The sequence below is a fragment of the Ochotona princeps genome, chromosome 8 (genome assembly GCF_030435755.1).
Source record: "Ochotona princeps isolate mOchPri1 chromosome 8, mOchPri1.hap1, whole genome shotgun sequence".
NCBI classification, from domain to species: Eukaryota; Metazoa; Chordata; class Mammalia; order Lagomorpha; family Ochotonidae; genus Ochotona; species Ochotona princeps.
The window spans coordinates 5,049,197-5,068,097 of record NC_080839.1 but is presented as its reverse complement, the minus strand read 5'-3'; the positions used below and the strand labels follow the sequence as shown (position 1 = coordinate 5,068,097).

At 49.9% G+C, this 18,901-nt stretch overlaps 2 protein-coding genes across 3 annotated transcripts in view; one reads left to right on the top strand and one right to left on the bottom strand.

Moving 5' to 3' along the window:
- The window catches only part of TGFBRAP1 (transforming growth factor beta receptor associated protein 1), a 63,682-nt gene that overhangs the window by 35,192 nt on the left and 9,589 nt on the right, over nt 1-18,901 (bottom strand). For both annotated transcript variants that reach the window (XM_058667451.1, XM_058667452.1), the window contains exon 2: nt 2,666-3,370. In XM_058667451.1, coding sequence (XP_058523434.1) covers nt 2,666-3,356 — 691 coding nt within the window. In that variant the 5' untranslated portion in view covers nt 3,357-3,370. The remainder of the gene's footprint in view (nt 1-2,665; nt 3,371-18,901) is intronic.
- LOC101517021 (non-histone chromosomal protein HMG-17-like) lies at nt 4,658-5,892 on the top strand. The gene is made up of 2 exons (XM_058668275.1): nt 4,658-4,694; nt 5,351-5,892. The coding sequence occupies exons 1-2, from the start codon at nt 4,658-4,660 to the stop codon at nt 5,731-5,733; spliced, it is 420 nt and encodes a 139-aa protein (XP_058524258.1). The 3' UTR covers nt 5,734-5,892.

The following is an 18,901-nucleotide window of genomic DNA, read 5'->3' as shown; positions in this document are numbered from 1 at the left end:
GGGGTGGCTGTACAGAAGGGCACCTGCCAGTAGGTGTGTGGGCTGGATAGTAGGTTGGTTGGGTTGAGCTGGGCTTCAATGCCCATCGACACGTGCGAGAGCTAAACAGGATGTGGGACAGACTTGACAAGCCTGCGGTGCATACTGGCAAGCCTGGGAACCAGGGCAGGGGGCAGAACTGGTGGGGGTTATGGGGAGTTGCCCCAACTAGGCTGCAACTCCAACCAGTTTGCGTGAGGACCAAGTACGAAGTGGGCAGGATCGAACTGGACTACAACACCCGCTGGTTCACAAGGAAGACAGGGCTGGAAACAGAACGAACCCAGCAATCCCAACGACCAGCATGTGCATAAGCTGATTGGTGTGACGGACGGTGTCGGACTCTGTACTAGCAAACTCGCGCAAGAATCAGGCCTGGGATCATCTCAGACAAAGTTTCTTTGGAGATCCCTCCAACTGAACTGCTGATCTTAGAACCCCAACCATGAAGAGACTGACAGCCAGTGGATTCTGAATAGGGCTCATTGCGATTGGAACGGCGAGATTGGCAGCAATCCAGAACTGATGAACTATCAAAACTGTATGAGCAGGACCCTCAGAGCGCGCCTCCCGTTGGGGATCTGGGATGGGTGGGAGGTTGGGTGGGGCTTTTCCCTTTGTTTTTTTTCCCTGACCCCAGATGCAGGGAAAAATGATATTGGTGTGGAAACAATGGTATTACCCACTTTTCTAGAACTACAAAACATACAATAAAATAGTTACGATTGAAAGGCTATGTTACCTAAGATTTGCTTCAAACTAACAGCCAAGTAGTGAGAGTAGATAGGATCAGGAACAGTGGCTGAAGCTGGGTGCTGTTCACACAGTTCGTATCATGTTCATTAAGCTATTCTCTTTGCATGCTCCGCAGAAAAATTCCATTTCTTAAGAAAAAAAGTCATTAGGTCCAGGATTATTTTCCTGAGAAAGTCAAAGTCTGAGCTACCAAGCTATGGAAAGACACACAGAAGCCTTAAATGCATAGTTCTCCAAGGGAGGAGCCACTCTGAAAATGCTACATCCTGTGGAATCCCAACATTCTGGAGAAAGGCAAAGGAGAGGACAGTTGGAAGAGCAGCAGTTGGTCAAGGCCAGGAGGGGAGCAGGGAGAACAGAAGGGTGCCCAACACAGAGATCTGGCAGCTGCACGCCGTCACCTGGTGGTGGGGGCCACAGCCTGCACCGCACTAACCACGCAGGTCAGCTAGGGTCACCCACGGCAGCTGCCGCACTGCGCCGACAGGATGTCCCTAACAGAGGGGTAGGGGACTGAGAGGAAGGTCCTGGGCTTCCAATTGTGAACATCCACCTGCTTGAAAACATAAGGAAACTGCTTTTTTAAAAAAAGAGCAAAAAAAAAAATTCAAGATATGCACATTAACTAATTCCCGATCTTTAGTCTTCCTCTTGTAAGGAAAGGAGCTCACACTCACCACTTCAAAAATGAGATGCTGGGCCCGGCGCGATAGTGTAGTGGTTAAAGTCCTTGCCTTGCAAGCGCTGGGATCCCATATGGCAGCCGGTTCTAATCCCAGCGGCCCCGCTTCCCATCCAGCTCCCTGCTTGTGGCCTGGGAAAGCAGTCAAGGACAACCCAAAGCCTTGGGACCCTGCGTCCACGTGGGAGACCGGGAAGAGGTTCCTGGCTCCAGATCGGTGAGTACCGGCCATTGCGCTCACTTGGGGAGTGAATCATTGGACGGAAGATCTTCCTCTCTGTCTCTCCTCCTCTCTGTATATCTGACTTTGTAAGAAAAATAAATAAATCTTTAAAAAAAAATGAGATGCTCACACAAAAATGCTCTCAGGTTAAAAAAAAAATAGCGGCTTTGGAATAAATTCTCTCACTGACCACCCGGAAAGGAAACACCAGGAGACATTGCTAGCATTGACAGCTGATGGTTCATTCAGATAAAGCTGGCCAGAGGCTTCGCTAAGGCCATACTGAAACAGCCAGTGCCACTTGCAAGGAGCTAACCACTAGAATTTTTCTGGTGGGATGAAATGACAGCAAATAAAAGAGAACATTCTGGAATAACACAGAAGCCTCCATATCTGAGCATGCTCAGTGAGCCACCTCCAAACTCCTTTTGAGAACATGGAGTGAAAACAGTCAAGCGGCAAACCCACCCACATGGAAAAATCTTAGAAGGAAATCTTTGCAGAGTTCTATTTTTGCCTCCTCCACAAAATTTCCCCAGCAGAGCCGTCTTCCAGCGCCGCCAGAACGCAAAATAAAGCTGGTTTCCTGACTAGCCTGCTCCATTCTGGTAATCCCACATTCTCCCAGAGAATCTGATGGAACCCTAGCAAATAATGGTCATGCGTTTCCCTGGTGGCCTAGCCACACATCCTAAATGTTGAGCCTTACATGGGGACTGCAAAAAGAGCCTGGAAAATTGGTACTTTTGGTGCCCCCCAAAATTTTAAAATGTGACATATAATTTCTTCGGTAATATATATTTTTCCAACTGCTTTCCGAAAACCACTCATACTGCCAGAAGTGTTTCCTTTTCACAGTTAAATCACTCCCCTGACTGCAGCAAGGACCCGGAGTGTGCCCCCTCCCCCCGGGAGAAGGGGACAGGGCAGACACACTCCCGGGGGTCGTGCTAAGGCGTCCTCACCCAGCCCTCCTGGGCCCGCCAGCAGGAACTCCTGCCTGCCTATCCTCTTGACGATGGGCCGCTTCTCCTCACTGCAGTAGGGAAACAGGTCCTGGGAGACCCCCGTGTTGTAGTTCAGGATGATGTACTGCGTGGTCAGAGCCAGGCACAGGAAGTGGCCGTCCACAGCCACGGCGAGGGGCTGCTCAGGGGTGGACACTTCCTTGACGATCTGAACCCGGTCCTCGTACACCAAGAACACCTGGATGGTTCGGCGCTTGACAGAGATGATGCACACTTCCACGCAGAACGGGTCCCCGTTCACGGGGTTCTCATTCAGGGCGAAGGTCACGGCCCCTTTGATACGGGCGCCCGAAGGCACGGGCTCCAGGTTCAGCATGTTGACCAGGCTGATGGAGTTGTCACACAGCACCAGCAGCCTGTTGAGGGCCGACGCTGCACGCAGCTCGTTCACGGGCTTCTTGAAGCCCAGGTGTCTGTGTAGCTGCTTGGTGGCAGTGAATGTGGCTGGCCCTGGGGGCAAAGACCTGTCCTCCTCCAACAGGAAGTGGTAAATGAAGCAGTCATTGGTGCCCACGTACAGGTTCTTGCCGCAGCACTCGACACATTCGATGTTGATGCGTTCCTTGTCGCCCATCAGCAGCTCGCGCTGCACGGCACACACCAGGGTGAAGGCCTTGATGGTCATCATGTCTACTGGTGGATCTGCAGGAAGAGAGAGGGAGAAAAATGAACTTGGGAAGTGGGGGAAAGAAAGTGTAAGTAAGAATGGAAGGCCCCCCACGTTCTCCAGCTATCAGTTCCATTGAAGAAAATCATTCCACATGGATCCTAAATGGGCAGAGGAACGATTCCTCGTGGCCTTCCCCACCAGAGGACCCTGGCAGGCTGTCTCCCAACACAGCAGAGATGCACACAGCCACCTCCCACCGCCCCTGAAGGCCCTGAGTGGGCAGGAAGACACAGACACGTATGCACCTACAGGCAACCTAACAGAAAAGCCAGAGACATCCTCACCCGCCATCCCCTTGAACTTCTAGGGCTGCTTCTATTTGCACTCAGGGAGTGGTGGGAAAAAACTACAGGGTCCTGGCTGGGCACACCGAGGGAGGACTAGACCTTGAATTTCTCTGTATTCTCTCCAACTCTGAGCCCAGCTTTGGACTCTGCTCCCACATCATACATGCTCTCTTCAAGCAGTAAAGATGTGTCTTGAATGTCTCACGTCCTTCAGGCAGCAAGCTGGTGGGTGGATGAGTCCTCCAGTGCAGAATGTAGTGCCCACTCGGCCTCCATTGGAGGACCGTGCCACATGCTGACCTTGTCTCTCTGCTTCTTCCTTCCCGCACCACCGTCCACAGAATCGTAGCTCCATGGCAGGGCAGGCAGGGCAGCCTTTCTCAGTGTCCCAGGCTGCAGGCTCAGAGGCACAGCCCCTGACACCACCTGCAGGCCAGGGGACGTGGGAGCTCGAGGCATCAGTGTGACACGGGCTGGACTCACATCACTGCAAGCTGTCCCCCCAAAACAATACAGTTGCCAGCTGCAATTCAACTGCATTGACGATCCCTGGCAAAGGCTGGAAGACCTTGGGAACACCAGAGATCCACGCGCGAGCGTGGGAAGAATCCAGCTCGTGGGTGCCTTTCCCCTCACAGGTTTCAGAACCCCTTCCTCAGGCACGATCATGGCCACATCCAAGTGAGACTCCAGCTGTGTTCCAGAACCAACAAAACACCCGGGGCAGAAGGGAGCCCCGGGGCTGGCGACAATGTCCATGGATCCACACCAGGGTCCTCTGTACCCACCAACACTGCAGCGGGATATGAGGTGCTAGGGTCTGAATGTCTGTGTCCCCCAAACACTCAGGTGGTGCTGTTGGGAGGGGTGCACCAGGGAGGTGATTAGGCCCTGAAGGTGCAGCCCCCACAAACAGGATTAGAACCTGAGAAGACAGCTGAGAGGGCCACTCGAACCGTCTGCCAAGGGAGGATGTGGCTGGCAGGGGTCAACTGTGATGGATTTGCTGGTATCTGGGCTTGCCAGACACCGGCAACACCAGCTTAGGACATCTGGGTATAGCAGCCAGTTTTTCCAGCCTTCATTCTTTTGTCCATGAAACCGGCACCATAACAGTGGCTGCTATGTCACAGGATGGTGTTGAGGACAAAGCAAACCAGCTCATGCGAAACGCTTTCTATCTGGCACAGAGCACTCAGTCGTGAAGACGGTCGTTCCCCCAGCCTCCTCTCACCCCTCAGCTTGCCTCGCATGTTTATTTCCCATAGTGGGCACCAGAGGTAATGCTGTCTTCAGCCATGGGTCACCTCCTCACCCCTGCTGGAAGACCAGGACACAGTGACACACAGCCCCCACAGCCACCTCCACACTGTCTGGCACCAGCCTGTCTTCACGGGGTGGGGAGGGAGGCTCAAGGGACAACAACATGGAGAGGCTTAACCACCTTCTGTAATTGAGCAAAGCAGAGGAGTTGAAAAGTGTATATGGTTTGTTAAAAAGTCCTAATCCTCATAATATTTGAAAATAAATGCAACAACTTCTAACAAGCAGAGTCACTGCACGAAAGCTGGTGAGGCGACACCGTCGTACTTACAAATGGGTTGCTCTTTAAGGCGCTAGGAAGGTTCTCTCTACAGTCTAGAGCGTGTGACAAAACCACTGCAGTAAGATCAGAATCACAGGGCAGTGTGAAGAGGCGAGGACGCCCCCGCACCTACCCAAGCCCGCATGCCGCCGCGTCCCAGCACCCACGTCCCACCGCCGCCACCACCACCACGCCCAAGAGAAAGGCCGAAGGGGATGCTAAAGGAGATAAGGCCCAGGTGAAGGACGAACCACAGAGAAGACTGGCCAGGTTGTATGCTAAAGCAGCTCCTCCAAAGCCAGAACCCAAGTCTAAAAAGGCTCCTGCAAAAAAGGGAGAGAAGGTACCCAAAGGGAAAAAGGGAAAAGCCAATGCTGCCAAGGAAGGGAATAACCCTGCAGAAAACGGAGATGCCAAAACAGACCAGGCACAGAAAACCGAAGGTGCTGGAGATGCCAAGTGAAGTGTGTGCATTTTTGATAACTGTGTACTTCTGGTGACTATACAGTTTGAAATACTATTTTTTATCAAGTTTTCTAAAAAATGCAAAATTTTGTTTTACTTTTTTTTAAAGCTATGTTGTTAGCACACAGAACACTTCATGGGCTGTTTGGGGGGAAGGGGCATAGGTCACTCATGGAAGGTGCCCGAAGCTGGGTTGGTGTGGGGGAAAACCACCCTCCTCTTGTAGTCTGGAGCCACTTCCTCCTGGCTGGCAGGGGAGATTCCCTGTCTTTGGCACACGGCCACCAGGGCACACAACCTGTGGCATGGAAAATCCAAATTGGGTTTTATGTCTTCTTCCTTCTCCCTGTCTGCCTTCAGCATAGACTTAACTCCCTTACACCCACAGACCTGTTGGGACCTGACCCCCAGAATTTGTTACCAGCATGAAAGGCATGTCATGACAGGCAATCTGGACTTGAGGGAGACCTCACTGAGCTGGTGTCCCTTTTCTAGATTCCTTTTCTAGATTGTGGATCTTCGGATTGAGCATAATGCCATTTTTATTTCCTGAAAGTCAGGGTCGGCTTGTGACAAGTTGTTAAACAACATGCTAAATGTGAAATGTCGACCCTAACTCTAAACTTCCCCCTTTCAGGCCCGGCGGCGTGGCCTAGCGGCTAAACTCCTCGCCTTGAATGCATCGGGATCCCATATGGGCGCCGGTTCTAATCCCGGCAGCTCCACTTCCCATCCAGCTCCCTGCTTGTGGCCTGGGAAGGCAGTGGAGGACAGCCCAAAGCTTTGGGACACTGCACCCACCTGGGAGACCCGGAAGAGGTTCCTAGTTCCCGGCGTCGGATGGGCGCAGCACCGGCCGTTGCGCTCACTTGGGGAGTGAATCATCGGACGGAAGATCTTCCTCCCTGTCTCTCCTCCTCTCTGCATATCTGACTTTGTAATAAAAAAATAAATAAATATTAAAAAAAAAAAAAAAAAAAAACAACTTCCCCCTTTCTGAGCATCAAATGAAGACTTCATTGGGTTTTATAGTGGCTTTCTGATTTTGGTAGTTCATTGAGGAGGGAGTTGAAAGTGCTTGTATACTGTTCATGACTGTCTGCCCGTGTCCTGCCTGAAATACCATGATTGTTTATGAAAAGAATCTTTAATAAAGCTGGATACAGTTTGGCTTGGAAAAAAAAACAAGATCGGATTCACAGAAAAAGATAAACTTTCAGTCACATCTCTGACGTATCATTCAACCCTTCCCATTGGACCCTGAGTCCGAGGAGCATCGCCAAGGTGTAGAATTCACCCCTAATCGTGAGGCTCAGAAGGATCAAAAATTCAAATTCTTGTTTGAACATCAAAGGCTTGACGATTCTGCGAACAATCAACAATTTCATGCCTCCTCGAAATTCTTCAAAATACAAACTCCAATTGAAAAATGCCAGGAGGCTGCGTGGATGATCATTTAAAAACATTTTTTTTAAAAAAGCATACACATACAGCAAGCACATTTAAGTGTGCAAATAAATCAAGTTATAAACCACTGTCTCATTTCCTGAGTCTCCCAAGCTCCCCAAGAAAAAGGACCAGGAAAAGTGACAACATGACATGATAAATGATACTTTGTGTGCATTTCAAATTTCTTCTCCCACCCCTCCCAAAACGAAGTTATCTGTGTTTGTGAGAACTGGGAGGAAGACATGGGTGTGTGCACACCCACACACAGGGCTATGGCTCATTACACACACACACACACACCGGGCTGTGGAAGACATACACACACACACACACACACACACACACACACACACACACACACACACATCCAGTTCAAGTCTCCCATGTGGGAAGCACACACCCAACTACCCAGGCCAAGGTGCACACAGGCAGGAAGCCACTATCAAGCCTTGACCCCAGATTACACCCACATGGTACACATGAGTCCCACAGGTCAAACTCCTGCCTCCAAACTTTTCTTAGAGTTTCATTAACAAGCTATATGAGATACTCTTGTTTACGCTAAGCACAAAAAAAAAAAATCAGCAATTGTTTTCTTGCAAATTAAGAACAAGCTCACTGTCCTTTGAACGATACTGACACTGACAATTAGAATCTGAGTATCTTTAAAAATGTTGAGGCAAGAGCCCGGCGGCATGGCCTAGCGGCTAAAGTCCTCACCTTGAAAGCCCCGGGATCCCGTATGGGCGCCGGTTCTAATCCCGGCAGCTCCACTTCCCATCCAGCTCCCTGCTTGTGGCCTGGGAAAGCAGTCGAGGACGGCCCAATGCATTGGGACCCTGCACCCGTGTGGGAGACCCGGAAGAGGTTCCAGGTTCCCGGCATCGGATCGGCGCGCACTGGCCCGTTGCGGCTCACTTGGGGAGTGAATCATCGGACGGAAGATCTTCCTCTCTGTCTCTCCTCCTCTGTGTATATCTGGCTGTAATAAAATGAATAAATCTTTAAAAAAAAAAAAAAGAAATAGAATGTTTCCATAATAGAGTATAGATCAGATTCTCCTCCTGTCTCTGTATCTTTCTTAGCAATAAAAATAAACTAAATTTAAAAAAAAAATGTTGAGGCAAGAGTGCCAATCTTGCTCTACAAACATACACAGGAACATTACCTTTTAGTTGGCAGTTGCAGCCACTGCTATAAAAACATCTTGTTTTTGGCATCATCTTTCCTTGGGAATTTCTTAACACTCGGTTCAAAACCAACAATTCCACTCTTTCTGGCTACACAAGGGGTCAGGAGATTTTGGTATTAGCCATAGACTTTCAGTACCTTTCTCTGTTTTTCCCAGGGGCCTGATGTGCTTTCCATGGCACACTGCTAAAACCAGGGAGCTGCTGTGAACGTGGCCGTGGCCGTGGGCAACACAGAGCACTGACTACATTCCGATTTCAAGGATACCTTTCCATACGCCAGGTCCAGGCCGTTCTCCCAGGAAGTTCCACCAGATTCAGAAATCACCCAATTCTGATTTTATACAAGACATTTTTCAGAGAATAAAAACTAAAAGAGAAGGGCCAGTGCTGTGGCATCACAGTTGCCCCTTCCAGTGCTAGCATTCATACTGGTGTTAGTGCATGTCCTTGCTGCTCCGCTTTCAATCCAGCTCCCTGCCAACGACCTGGGAAAAGAAGCAGAAGACCATTCAAGTGTTTGGGTCCCTACCACGCACACAAGAGACCTGAATGAAGCTCCTGGCTGCAGCCTGACCCAGCGCTGGAAGATGTGGCGATCAGGGTAGTGAACCAGCGGGTAGGGAGATCTCTCTGCTATTCTCTCATTCTCTCTCTCTCTCTCTCTCTCTCTCTCTCTCTCTGTAACTCTGACTTCCAAGGGGGCTCTATTCTACCTTACTTCATGGATCCAGCGTGAAGTGTAGCTTTGGGAGTGGATGTTTTATGCACTGGTTAAGTGGTCCCGTAAGACACCTGTACGTGTTCTTGGCGTGCCTGAGTTTGAGTCCTGCTTGTACTTCCTATTCCAACTTCCTGCTAATACACACCCTGGGAGGCAACAGCTGACGGCTCAAGTGCTGGGTCTCCAATACCCGCGTGGGAAACCAGCATTAGCTTGTGGCTCCTAGCTCCCACCTGGCCCAGCTCGAGCTGCTGCAGTATTTGGAAAATGAATCAATGCATAAAAAGGTCTCTCTCATAGGTTAAACAAATAAAAAAAATTTTTTTAAAAAGTGTAAGTATATTCAAGCCAACAAAGGATACATAAGAAAAAAGAAAAATCACAGATTATACTAAGAATATTAGCACACTGAGTCAACCAATATATGAAAATACATAATATGGAACAGTTGAGATAAAATATTGATTAAAGGTTTAATTCACCACAGTTGTGAATTTAAGAAAAAACTAATAGATGCAGAAAAAGCGATGCAACATCTGTTCATGATAAAAAACTTGCAGCATATTCTCCTAATATTTAAAACAAATAAACAAGATCCTAATTTTTTACTCGCCTCGTTTCAATAAACCAAGGGACAGGATGACAGTGTTTGCTGCTGCTACCCTCTGTTACACACTGAACTGAGTCCTTCCAAAACACACAGGGGTTCCAACACCCAGGACCTAGGAATGTGACCATTAGTGCAAACAGGGGGCGTCCTAATGCAAGAATCACCACGTCCTTAAGACGGGTGTGACATCTGGCCAGATGTGGGAGATATCAGGACATTGCAACCCACACCAGGGTGTGCATCCTGGCTCCAGCTCCTGATCCCAGCTTTCCGCTAACTCAGACCCTGAAAAGTAGTGATGATAGCTCAACTAATTGGGTCACACTGCTGCCCGAGGGGAAGGAATATGGCTCCCTGCTAGAGTCCTAGGCTCCTGGCTTCAGTCTCAGCTGGTATCTGGGGAAATAAAAAAAGAAAGAGAGGGGCCTGCTCAGTAGCATAGTAGGCTTAGCCTCTGCCTGCGGCACCAGCATCCCACACGGGCACAAGTCCAAGTCCCGAAAGCTACACTTGGAATCCAGTTCCATGCTGATGGCCTAGGAAGGTGACAGGAGATGGCTCAAGTCCTTGGGCCTCTGCAGCCATGTGGGAGACCCACAAGAGGCTCCTAGCTTCGAACCAGCCCAGCTCCAGTCATTGCAGGCATTTAGGGAGCGAATCAGCTGATGGAAGATCTCTCTGTCTTCTCTCAGGGGGCGGGGAGTTGTTGGACCCACAGGCAGACAAGTGAAGACATGGGGAGACCATCCTCTGAACCCGAGGCATCCCAGGCTGTCAGCAGCGGGAGAAACTGGCACAGGCTCCCACACAGCCCAGCTGACACCTGCTCCCGGATGCCTACCCTCCTGAACAGTGAGCAGCAGGTCCTGCTGTGCAAGGCCCCCACTCTGGCTACTGCTGTTCTAGCAAAGGCAGCAGCTCCGTTCAACAATGCCCTGAGAATCTGCACTACACAATGGAAAGTGTTTAAATTCTGCAACAGAAGACAAAAGACCTCAAACAGCCAAGATAATCTTGAAAGTGAAGGACCTACTCTAAGTGATTTTAGAAGATGTTACCAAGCTACCATAAGAAATACACAAGAAGGCCTGGCACCATAGCCTAGTGGCTGAAGTCCTCGCCTTGCAAGCGCCAGGATCCCATAAGGGCACCGGTTCATGTCCCAGCAGCCCCGCTTCCCATCCAGCTCCCTGCTTGTGGCCCGGGAAAGCAAACAAGGATGGCCCAAAGCCTTGGGATCCTGTACCCGCATAGGAGACCTGGAACAGGCTCCTGGCTCCTGGCTTCAGATCAGCAGCTCTGGTGTTGCGGCCACTTGGGGAGTGAACCAGTGGACAGAAAATCTTCTTCTCTATCTCTCCTTCTCTCTTGTATGTCTGCCTTTCCAATAAAAATAAATCAATCTTTTTTTATCTAAGATACACACAGCAGGTTTATTCACAATAGCTCAGAATGGGGAATGGCTCAGTTTTTCCCATTTGTACCCATTTAATTACTGCATGATTATAAATATCATCAATAGAGACATTTCAGAAACCACACTCATCTATATACAGTGTTTTATGGGAAGCAGCACTAATCGATGGTGGAACAAGCCAGGAAGGGTGATGTTTATTTTAGAAGGAGTGTTGTGAGGAGTGAGAAGGGACAGGAGGGAGAAGGCGGAGGGACAGAGATAATGGATCTGCTTGCTGGGAGTGCTGGTGACACGGATGTACAATCCCAAAATCCACTGGCTTGTACACTTGTACTCTATGTATTCCACAAAGTATGTTTTACAACAAGAAGAAAATTCTGCTGTAACTGAGTCAGAGGAAAAAAAGTGCCATTTTAATACAAATTCATGTGTGGCTCACCAGACTACTCCACCGGCAGCGCCAGCATCCCATATGCCTACCAGTTCTAGCGTCGGCTGTTCCACTTCTGGTCCAGCTCCTTGTGGAGCAGTGGAGAATGATGCAAGTCCTTGGGCCCCTGCACCCTCATGGGAGATCCAGAAGAAGTTCCTGGCTCCTGGCTTCAGATCGGCTCAGCTCTAGCCACTAAGGCCATTTGGGGAGTGGACCAATCAATGGGAGCTCTCTCTGGCTTTCTCTTTGTCTCTCCTCTCTGCGCCCTGCCTTTAAACAAACAATAAATAAATCTTTCTTAAAAAATCCAAATTCCAATTTGGCATAGGAGTGTGCGTATGTGTGATTCAACAAACTGATTCCAAAATTCACACGCTAGAGAAAGGAAAAAATAAAGCCATAAACAAAACAGTTTTGAAAAAGCTCAGGTCAGGGACTTGACTAACAAACAAGATTAAGCTATGGTGATTAGGGGAATGTGGTAAGGTACAAAGTTGGACCAAGAGAACCTTATCTGCATGCCCAGGCACAGTGCCCTCATATCCCACAAACTTCAACTACAGCAAGGGTGGAGGTACTGCATATCACAGGGCACACACCCCATATTCACTCATTAAGTAACTGCTGGGTACCCTAGAAGAAAAAAAAAAAAATCACCCGCAGTAAATTGTATAACTTTCGTTCTTCAAGAAGCACTATAAAGAAAGTGAAAGACAGTGTCGGAAAACTTTTAAAAGGACAGGGGAGAAGACTTCATCCATCCGGCCAGAGAAATCTGATGACATGAAGAAGCAGCGCAGCAAGGAAACAAGCCACCCACAGGAGACCAGACAAAACACCTGAGCAAGCTTTCCAATGAAAAGGGAACGTGAATGCCCAACACACAAGAAACATCATCCAAACCACTAAACCACCTGGACATCGGAAATCCTAAGTGCAGCGGCCAGCACTGTGGCACAACAGGTAACGCTGCCACGTACCACACAGGCATCGCATGCCCCACATCACAATGTGGATCCCAACACAGCTGCTCTGCTTCAGGTGCAGTGCCTGGAAAAGCAGTGGGCGATGACCCAAGAACTTGGGCCCAGGCACTCACATAGGAGACCAGGATGCAATCCCTGGCTTCTGGCTTTAGCTCTGCTGTTGGGAGAAAACCAACAGATAAAAGATTCTCTCTCTCTCTCTCTTTCCCTCTCTCTCTCTCTCTCTCTCTCTCTCTCTCTCCCTCTCCGTGTGTGTTTCTATGTGTCTCTGCCTTTCAAAGAAATACATCTTTTCAAAAAATTATAGCTACAACAAACTTTAGTTCCTAGTCTCCTAACCAACAAAGTATCTGAACTCTGAACACATTAGGTATTCCCAAGAACTGAAACAAATGAAAACTCTCCACATGCGCTAGAGGGAACTTCTGAACTGGTAACCCATTTTAGCTTCTCTCAGGAAACCCTGGATACGGTGAAGGAAGCCCAGGGGTCTACTGAGGCCTGTACCCTGTGCAATATTCACCAGTTCATAAGCAAGGAAGATGAATCACAGCATTAGCAATTGACATCGAGGAAGACTGGAAACAGCTCACGTTTGGTCCACAGGATGGCATGCCAAGCAAGAGAATGGACTGCAACTACCTAAAAGGAATCTAAGGGCAGACAGACACAAGCCAGGGAGGCCATGGGCATGGGAATACACCAGCCTTCTGAGTGTTAATTCCTATTCTCTGTATCTTTTAGAAGTTATAAACATCCTTTTATGCATATCAAACATTAATTATAATATATACATACATCTTTACATATAAAATTCTCTTTCCCAAGCCAGCCTTCCTCGGAAACAAAGAAAAAAAAAATCTCAATTTGAAAGACTTGGTGGGATTCATAGACCATACGTTCCATGTTTAAAACGTCATTTCAAGGCAGCGTATGTATTAGACACTAAGTGATTTACTGGTCATTTCCTACTCCATTTAATCCAGTGCTTTGGTTCACACTACATCCGTACATCTTTTTAAAAATTGGATTTAGTTATCTAAAAGGCAGAGCCATGGGGTGTGGGAAAGGCTGGGAAAGGTAGGGAAAGGGACAGAGAAGGGGAGGGAGGGAGGCGGAGAAAGAGCGTGAGCAGGAAGCTGGGCTGGTAGGAGAGGCGGGACTCTACCCTAGGCATTCCCAGGCATGGAGCTTGCACCACAACGCCTGCCCATGTCTCCACACTTACTGGCCAGTTCTCAGAATACCATCGTCCAGTTTGGGATATCCTGTCAATCATTTCTTACAAATCCCCCCCGGTTGTGAGACGACTAAGGGCAAGGCTGGCAGAACAGTAGATGGCTCAGGAGGCGGATGCCATGTCGGTGGAGGGAGCCTGCAGTCCCTGGATGGGCAGCCTCCAAGGAGCCAGCCTCTTCCTTCCAGGGCCTCGGTCACGTTCACCTTCCAGGGCACACACGTCACCTCCCTCCGACTTATCCATCAGTACCAGGCTGGTTCTGAGAACTGCCTTGGTCCTGTTTCATTTCCTCTGTTAAATTCCACCAAGACCTGGCCACATCTTGGATCCTATCTATCTTAGATAGGAGGGAGGGAAGGCAGGAAGGATGGAGGAAGTGAGGAAACAAGGGAAGGAAACAAAGGAAGGAATGAGAGAGGAAGTGAGGAAGAGTGGAAAGAAGAAATGTAGGGCATTTGACCAGCTCCAACACAAAGAATAAACATAAAATAAGAACAACTTTAGGGGGACTGGAACAGTGGCTCAACAGGTTAATCCTCCACCTGCAATTGCCAGCAGTGTGTTCTTGCTGCTCCACTTCTGATCCAGCTCCCTGCTTATGGCCTGCCAAAGTAGGGGAGGATGGCCAAGTTCTTGGGCCCTTGCACCCACATGGGAGACCCCTAAGAGGCTCCTGGTTCCCAGCCCTGCATCAGCATAGGTCTGGATAATGCGGCCATTTGGGGAGTGAATCTGTAGATGGCAGCTCTTTCCTCTCCCTCTCTCTCTCTCAGTAATTCTGACTTTCAAATGAAATACATCTTTTCATTTAAAAGAAAAAAAAAAACTATTAAGAAAAGAATGCTGGTCAACCTCTGGGCTTGGGTGGATGGAACTTCCAGCATGGTAGCAGCTGCTGGGGGTGTCTCAAGTAACGTCAGATTCAATTCTCGGGGCCCTAGCCCCAGCCACCGGTGCCAAGCGGTGAGTGAATCCTGGGCTTGCAGGCTCTGGGGTCTTGGGGGTGTGGAATACTGCCTAGGAACATCCAAGGATAAGACCACTGTACGTGAAGCTGTGGAATGAATCCTGAAGGATTCCCAATGGCAGGGCCACTGTACTTGTAAGTAAATGAGGGGACTGAGGCCTGGTGGTTTGGAGGGGAGAGACTGGAAGATCTGTACGGGTCAGACTAATACACCAGCCCACATGGGAGTCCTGAGTAGGGCTTGTTAGCATGGAACATTGCTTACTACCACATGCCAGTCCACACGAAAGCTAGGGCTGGGAGCCTGTCTAGCAGGGCTAGATCCCAGTACTTGACATGCCATATTAGGCAGGGCCATGACACTAACCAACACGTGAGAGAACCAGGTCAGGGGTAGATTCTGTCAGGGATATGTGGGTTAAACCCTGTGGAAATACAAGTCCCACTGGTTAGCTCAAGAGTTGGGGTGGGGATGGGCTGAGCTACGTGTAACCATGGAACCTGCCATCACTCAAAGGTTCAGGGACTGAGAATAATCTGGGCAAACCCAGGCTACAGTACCCACATATCCATGCTAAAATCGGGTGTGGGGTGAACCAGGCTGCAACATTCACCAGTTCATACAAGGCCAAGATTGAAGGGGGGCAGGCTATACCGGGCAAGATCCTAGCACCCGCTGGCATCCGTGAGATCTGGGTCTGGGAGTAGGCTGAGTCGGGGAATGTGGGAAACTCCTAGTGGGTCATAGCTCCTGCTGGTGAGCATGTGGTCCAGGCATGGGGGTCAGGCAAGCTGGGCAAGGTAGCTTCAACTGTTGGCTAATGTGAGGGTTGGCTATGGAAGGGGGAGGACTGGGCAGGGCCGAGCAAACCTTAGCTCACTGGCAAGTACAGAAACCAGGCTGAAGCGCAGGTCATGTCAGGATGGGCTGTCACACCTACTGGATTGCATGAGCCAGGGATGAGAGCAGACTGAGCAGGACAGGTTGCAAGCACCTGCCAGCGAGAGTTGGGATGGGGGTGGGCAGGCCAGGTCAGGTCAGGTCAGGCTACAGCATCCAAAGGCAAAGGCCAAGACAGGTGAAGGACTATGTGAAGCTGGGTCAGAGCAACCACTGGAACACGCAAGATCTGTGCCTGGGAACAGGCCTGGTTGGGGAACAAAGGAGATGCCCCGGCTGGGTTGTGAGTCCACTGGTGAGTTGCAAGGGCCAGAGTGAGGGCTACGGTCTGGTCTGGGCATGATTGCAGTGTCCCTTGGCACAAGTGTGGACTGGGTCTGGTATGCACCAGACTGGGCTAGACTCCTGCACCCAGTGGTGCTCGTGAGGACCAGGGTAGGTATAAGACAGGCTAGGCTAGGTCTCTGCCCTTGCCGAACCATGCATGAGCTATATCTGGATATAGACTAGACTTGGCTGGGCTGTAACACCCAAAAGTAAAAATCAGAATGGGTGAAGGCCAGCCAGGAAAGGTCACTGTTCTTGCAGGACAGGAGGTGGACTAAGTAGGGCTGGTCCATGGACCCCTGATGGGCGCAAGATTTGTCAATGAGAGAGGTTCGGATGGAGGAGCCTGGGCAACTCCTCTGCTGGGACACAGTCCCTGCAGGTGAGTGCAAGAACCATGATAGAGAGCAGCCTAGACCAGGTCAAGGAATGGTACTCACCAGCCATGCAATTGGCATAGGTCAGGGGCAGACCAGGCTGGGCCAGTCCATATCATCCACTGGCAAATACAAGCACCAGAATGGAGTGTGGGTTGGGCCGGGTTGGATCGTAATACATGCCATTTCGCATGAGGGCCAGGACTGGGTGCCAGCTGGGCTGGACTGGGCTAGGCTGTAACCCCCACCAGTGTGAGCTGGAATTGGGAGTTGGGCTGGGCCGAGCCCAGCTAGGCTTCTAGCAAATGCCAAGGTGAGGCAGGCCATGCCAAACTGGGCCACAGCACTCAACCAGCACATGTGAGACCCAGGGGGGATTGGGGTGACCTGGTAGCGGGGATGTAAGGGGCTCCCCTGCCGGACCAGCACTCCCCCTGGTAAGCTTGAGAACTGGGATGGGGGCAGACCAGACTGGGCAGACCACATGAAGCTGTGGGCCTCATGTGAGCTAAATCAGGGAAAAGTCAGGCTGGGCTGATTATTCCTACCAGTGCAAGCATAAGTCAGAGTGAGAGTGGGTTGGTTGGACTTTGTTGCAGCATCAGCTGGCAGATGCTGGCACGGGGAGCAAAGCCTGTCAAGTTAAACTGCAGAACCACTTGGAGAGTGCATGATCTGGGAGTGGGTCCAGTAGGGAAACAGTGGGCACCTCCTTCTTGGGTTGACATTCCGACTGTGAGCATGAGAACCAGGACTGGGGGAGACATGGCTAGACAAAGAGTGGGACCCGCCGGTATGTGAGTGGGTTGGATAGTGGGGCTGGTTGGGTTGAACTAGGCTTCAAGGTCCACTGACATGTATGAGAGCTGAATGGGATGTGGGACAGACTGGAGCAGTTGGCTGTACATACTGGTAAGCACGGGAACCAGGGCAGGGGGCGGGCCTGGTGGGGGTTATTGTGGGTCACTCCAACTAGGCTGCAGCTCCCACTGGTATGCATGAAGGCCAAGCATGTGGTGGGCACCACCAGGTTGGCCTCCAACACCCACTTGTTGGTGTAGAAGACGGGGCTGGAGGCAGAACCGACCCAGCAATTGCAACCACCAGCGTGTGCATAAGCCTGGCCCAGCCCTGAATATCACTGGCATTTGGGGAGTGAGGCCGCAGACATTTGATATCTCTCTCCCTCTCTTTTTCCTCCCTCCCTTTCAGTCTGGCTTTCAAATATATACATCTTTAAACTGATGATTTAAAAAGTGCTATGATGAAGCGGCACTTACTCAGACGGGATCTTCAGGGTGAACCAGAAGATGGCAGTTATCTGCTATCTGTCACCAGCTGCATGAGAGCCCACTTACAGAGCAGCCCAGTGCCCTTAGGTCTGCAAAAACACCACACTCTTTAGATGACTTTGCAACTTTTAAACAAACTCCTCAGAACCCTATGGACAGGAATCTCCCACCTACACAACTCTACATCCACCAGGGCTTCACCACTCTTGGGGATAAAGCTCCCGCAAAACTCAGCAGTGGGCATTTCAGCTCTAACACCTAAGACACTTCCCATATGCACATTAAAGACAAATGTTTCACTTACATTTTAATTTGTAAAAGATTTATTTATTTGAAAGGCAGAGTTACAGAGACAGAGTAACAAAAGGCAAAGAGAGAGTGTGCTTCCAGCTGCTGGGTCACTCCCCAAACAGCTACAACAGCCAGAACTGTGCCAAGAAAAAGCCAGGACCTGGCACTCACCCAAAATTTCCCATGTAGGTGGCAGGCCCCCCAGAATCTCAGGCCATGTTCTGCTGCTTTCCAGGTGCACCAGCCACGAGCTGGGTTGGAAGCGATGTTGGCATTGGCTTCACCCACTGAGTTGCACCCCTCTGTCCCTCTGCTGGCTGGCTCCCCAGAGTCAATTACTGGTCATGGGCACTCTTTGTTTCTATGCATCCTCCTGAGGTCAGTGGCTTTCTACAAGGTGACTTTCTAAAAAGCTTCTGCGTGGACCCAGCACGGTAGCCTAGTGGTGAAAGTCATCACCTTCCACGAGCCAGGATCCCATATGGGCAGCTCCACTTCCCAGCCAGCACTGCTTGTGGCCTGGGAAAGCAGTGCAGAATGGCCCAAGGCCTTGGGATCCTGAACTCATATAGGAGTCATGCAAGATGATCCTGGCTCCTGGCTTCAAAGCAGCTCAGCTCCGACCACTGCGATCATTTGGGAAGTAAACCAATGGATGGAAGATTTTTCTCTCTGTATTTCTTTTCTCTGTAAACATCTGACTTTCCAATGAAAATAAATAAATAAATTCTTTAAAAAAAGGAATGACAGACAACAGAATGGGAAAAGAATCATCTCTTAGCTTCTGCTCAGCCATTTGAATAAATGAGTTTCCTGTATCTGGTTTGCAAAAGTGGTTTGCAGGTGTGGATGGGCTGCCAATACCCAACAGTAAGAACCGGAAAGGGTATGGGCCAGTTGGGCAAGGACACTGTTCCTGCCAGGACAACAGGTGGACAAAATCAACCTGAGCCAGACACCCA

Excerpts from the sequence above, each read along its gene's own strand:
- LOC101517021 (XM_058668275.1), top strand. The coding sequence starts at position 4,658 with ATGTGGCTGGCAGGGGTCAACTGTGATGGATTTGCTG. Across the intron at positions 4,695-5,350 it reads CAACTGTGATGGATTTGCTG|TAAGATCAGAATCACAGGGC; the intron begins GTATCTGGGCTT and ends AAACCACTGCAG.